Below are 5,000 nucleotides of genomic sequence, written 5' to 3'. Positions count from 1 at the left end.
TTTTTTGTATGGCAGAAAGAAATCACTCCCTGATACATGAACACTTGTCCATTTGCAGCCCTTCTTGATAGGCTAAATATGATAATTACAATAATCTGGTAAAATAAGATATTTGCACAATATATAAGCACTAATGAATCATTTAGTACTTCAGATTCTTTATATGATATCCTTTTCTCTTACCTTATATCAAATTAACTGTAATTATAAAAGGAACATATGTTGAAAAAAGAAACAACAATTCATGATTATTTCTATTTAGGAAAAATCTATACAGTCATCTTTAATGATAAAAAAAACAAGCAGCCTTCATGTACATAGACTGAAGCACATAACATAAAAATTGTGTCTTCATAGCAATAAAGCTGCCCACATACCCATTGGAAAATTGTGCAACAAAATTTTTATTATACATGAATAAAAAATAAACAAAAACTATGCTCAAGCACGAGAACCAGCGAAACTTAAATTATATGTTTAGAATCTTTTGAAGACCACAGCTAACTAACCAATAGTAACCATAGTACCATCTTACTATGAAGAGTTTTGATGGACTTTTTAAAAATAAGTGGGTACTCACATTAAAATACCAGCCATGCTAATACAGAAGAATATTGAAAATAACAAAAGCTTTCCTCAAAGGAAGAAGACTTTGGATTAGACAACCACAAATTCTAAAAGATTACGAGAGGGACTTGCATAGACCTTTTAAAGAGAGCAATAGTTAATCCCTCTACATCGATCTTCTTGAGTTTTCTACAATACATTCACACCCCTTCCCACCCCCCACACCTTCCCTGGTTTCATTAATTACTAATTTGTCCAAACACACATACATTAATGGTTGCATAAGACATCAATATATTTAATAGTGAGTGTGATCCTTTGGTTTGTACCATTCATTGCACCTTTTAGTGAAGAAAGAGTAATGGTCAGGCAATTATTGAGTAATATCCTCTTCTTGCAACAAGATATTACACAATGAATAGTGTTTCCTTAGAAAATGTATAAAGATGTGTATCAACTTTCCTCTGTTTTCTGTTCACACATTTTAATTGCTTCAAGTATTGGTAATGAATCTATGACTTTGTTGACTATATATACCAAGGAAAGTTTTACTTTTTATATAAATGCAACCTTAGGTGGGAAATAATGTTAATCATCATTTACAAGTTAAAAGCCTTAAGAAAATGAACACATGAGGTTGATATATTGGAAAAAATTGGCTATGAGGTGAAATACAGCCTTTGTGAAACTGCCGTCTGGATAGGCAAAAATTACTAAAATAAAATCCTGACACAGCACATTCTGAAAACATAAAAGTTAAAGTAATTCAGGTATACACTGTGAAAGCATTTATGATTACTTTTTATAAAATAAATCATAATAATAAAAAAAATTAGAAACATTTTTTAAAACTTCTCTCAGTGCGTTTGTGCTTAAACTTTGTCCTCCTGTAATTATTTACAGATTAAGGATCTCTTCATGCACTTGTCTCAAAATCAAATAACAAATAAACCTACATCATAGCATCAAATTTTGGATCTAAATTGTGAAGGCTTCTTCAGCATTATCCTTTTTCAGTATTATCTGTCATATACACGCATAGATTGCAACCTATCATCCACAACTTGGTATATACATTGACACATTATTAAAGTGACATTAATCCTCAACACATACACCTGAAGAAAATATTCCCAGCACATTTCATAAAGAAAGCTTGTGCAAAAAACTGGATTTGCTGTTTTCATTTTTAGAAAAAAGGTTGTATAAAGTCTTGACCTTTATATATTTATATATATATATGTATCAAAACTTATATCAAAAGATTTTCTTTTATGCTTCAAAACATTTAACATGAAAAAGAAAACCACAAAACCAATGTATTCTAGCTAGAACATAAAAAAAAAAAAATTATAATAATAATTTTCAAATGTGATAAAATCTTTTAAGTAAATAATTTCACACTTCCCGATTGGTAGGAACACAAATCCACATCCACAGAATTGTAAAAATAATTACTTAATACTTTAGGTCCATAATTTCTATTTTCAGAAAAGAATCTCTATCTATCTACATGGAATATGCATCAATCTTCTCAAAACACAAAAACACAGGCATGATCAAAACTCCAAGCACCGTGTAATATACTCTTTAGAAATCATTCCCACCTTTTGTAGTTTTAAATGAAATAAAAAGACATTTACTTCTTGTCCGAGTCTTATCTCCTTATTTCCCCAAAGAACACTTGTACAGTCCTCTTCTAAATTTTCCTACAAGAAACTTCTACCACTCTACATATGGGCTTATAAAGTACATTTAGAAATAATAAAATAACATTGACAAAGATAAAAATAAGAATCATAATAGTAAAGTTAATAGTAATAATAAAAAAAATAGGCATCATAATAATAACAAGAATTACATGTTATCATTTATTCTTAAATGCCAGTTACCTTGAAAGATCAACTTTGTAATGTATTCCTGAGTAGATAAACTGAAGCTTCTTTTTCAAAATTACTCCAGATTTTAAATTTGCCTTTATATACTTCCTACAGGAAAAAAAAAGAAAGAAAAGTAATAATAGTATACATTTTTCTGTTTTTGTTCCCTTTCGCTTTGTGCAATCACCAAAAAAATAATTCATTTTATCTACTGTCATACTGCTGAAGTGATTGCCATTTGAAACTGGATCCAGTGCTTTTCTTCTTAAAAGTATTTAATTTCAAAAGCTGTTAGTTCTATATACAATGTTTACAGATTACCGGGTAATAATCTCTAGATTTCATCACCATTTTTGTAGGCATTCGTGCCATTTCACTTCTTTTACTTGCTAAGTGCTTCCTGCTTACATGAGCGAAAAATCTCCATAAAGACTTGATACTTATTTTGTACAAGTTAAGGCTCAAATGTAAACTTTGATGGAGATAGTATAAAAATGCAATATCATGAAGCACTATTTTACATGAAATTGTGTACAAGAAAGGCTCCAAAATGAAACAGACCATCAGTAACAAGAAAATGCATGCCCTAGGGAAATGCATGTGTAATGGAAGCACACTTCAATAATTTTTTTTCATTTATTAAGAATATTTCAACTGAAACAGTAATAATAATTACATAAAATACATATATGATACACCTGAATCACATATCAACACTTCTTTGTTAAATCTTGTATATAATATTCCTAACCGCATCTAAAGGTGTTTAAGGAATATGTCTCAACATGACTATCTAAAATTTTCATCAAAACAATTTATGAACATTACTGCTACAAATTTCTAATTACAATGCCTGAAGAGATAACAAGTAATTATAAAACTACTGTACAAAAGTAAACTAAGAGTCGCTGATCAATGGGGGAAAAAATCCCTTTATAATTCAAAATTATTGGCACTCTTCAATAGCAATAACTGCAGCAGATTAACGTTCTAGCTACACTACAGCAATGACTACCCTAGCCTTAGTGGCAGAAGGTCTCTTGCTCCATTCTACCTAACCCTGTACTGATGATCTCAAACACATATCTAAGGACATGTTCTGTTGGTTCTGTGCTACTGTCTAATGCAAAAGTTTACTTTTTCAGGAATTCAAGTTTCACATGCAATACTACACCATTTGTATGTTGGGACACCATTTGAAGGGAAATAATAATAGTCGCTTAAAAAAATCATAAACCCTGTTTAAGTTCATTGGTGCAACAATGCGATTAAACTAGATAAATGCCAGACACAATATGAAAAATTAAAAATATTCAAATAACTGATGCTTTCACTGTCTACATAAGGTTTTATGTTGAATCCTTACTTGGCTGTTACATTACAATCACCAATGCTAACACAGAGTATCATTTGGCATAATAACATTTATCCTTAGTATTTAACAAGTATTCTGTAAACACAACTTCAGAAAATGATACAGTTCTTTTTATTCTTCTTTGCAGCCATTTTAGCTGGTGGGCGTTCTGCAGCCTGGAACTTCCGCACTATTCTCACCAACTCGTAAAATGACTGGTCTACATTAGTACGATTTTTGGCCGAGCATTCAATGTATGGAATCTTCAGTTGGCGCGCAAGGGTGTGAGCCTCCTCTGTGCTTGTCTGAAAAATTAAAAAATATCATTAGATAAAGATGAACAGAAAGTGAGGATGATGAACTACTTCACAAAGAACTAAAAGCCATAAACATCAACTGCCGACTCAAATCTCCTCTAATAAATACCTCTATTAATTATCAAATAAAACCTCTCACTACCTTCATTTTTTTACAAATGACTAGAACCAAGTAACTCTTCTCATTTCTTTGTTAAATCTTACAGTTTCTAAACAAGTGATAAATCAAATCACCAAAGGGAATAAAATAAGTAGTTTTGATGACATCTAGTCCTAAAGTGTGGTCATCGTGTAAATTTTAATCTTAGAGCACAGAAAAAATTACAAACAAACTCCATCTCCTTCAGCATGTAACTAGCTCCCCATTTGTACAACCTTCTACAGTATCCTCTATTCCTCTCTCTCTCTCTCACTCATTTTCACTCTTTCTATTTATTTGCTAACATTCATTTCCCTATTTGTCTCTCATTTATTAAATTGTTCTTCCACTGTATTTCTTTTTAGCCTCTCTCTCATTCATTAAGCTGTTGGATCTGAGTGCCTTAAACCTCGCAGGTGGACCATATCTAGTCATTAGGCTTACTTGAGTGATGATTTATACGAGTCTGTCTTGTAGGCTCGTCCCAGACAAACATCCATGAGCGGAATCAAAATTTTGCCTTCTCTTTGTTATGCTATTAGTTCTTAATCTGCATGCCCATTTGTTACCATTTTGCTGTTTTTCAAGACCTTTATTTCTCCTTTGCTATGCTGTATCACTGTTTTCATTGAGCAGATTCCATATTATCTATCCTGGTAGCTTCCAACTCTGTGCAGTAACAACAATAAGTAACAATGTGTTCTTATTATTATTATTATTATTTTTTATAATACTCAATTTTC

General features: G+C 31.3%; 2 protein-coding genes across 2 annotated transcripts in view; one reads left to right on the top strand and one right to left on the bottom strand.

Moving 5' to 3' along the window:
- LOC113809591 (E3 ubiquitin-protein ligase SMURF2-like) overlaps window positions 1–4,091 on the top strand; it is an 8,689-nt gene extending 4,598 nt beyond the window's left edge. Inside the window, exon 4 of the mRNA XM_070125237.1 lies at window positions 1–4,091. This exon is cut by the window's left edge and continues 240 nt beyond it. The gene's annotated coding sequence lies outside the window, so the exon portion shown is untranslated.
- Ras64B (ras-like protein 2) overlaps window positions 242–5,000 on the bottom strand; it is a 38,959-nt gene continuing 34,200 nt past the window's right edge. The window contains exon 4 of the mRNA XM_027361218.2: window positions 242–4,106. Within this exon, the coding sequence (XP_027217019.1) occupies window positions 3,912–4,106 (195 nt within the window). The 3' untranslated portion in view covers window positions 242–3,911. The remainder of the gene's footprint in view (window positions 4,107–5,000) is intronic.

The sequence above is a fragment of the Penaeus vannamei genome, chromosome 9 (genome assembly GCF_042767895.1).
Source record: "Penaeus vannamei isolate JL-2024 chromosome 9, ASM4276789v1, whole genome shotgun sequence".
Lineage (NCBI taxonomy): Eukaryota > Metazoa > Arthropoda > Malacostraca > Decapoda > Penaeidae > Penaeus > Penaeus vannamei.
The sequence above is the reverse complement of the archived record's forward strand: the minus strand, read 5'-3'. Positions and strand labels throughout refer to the sequence as shown.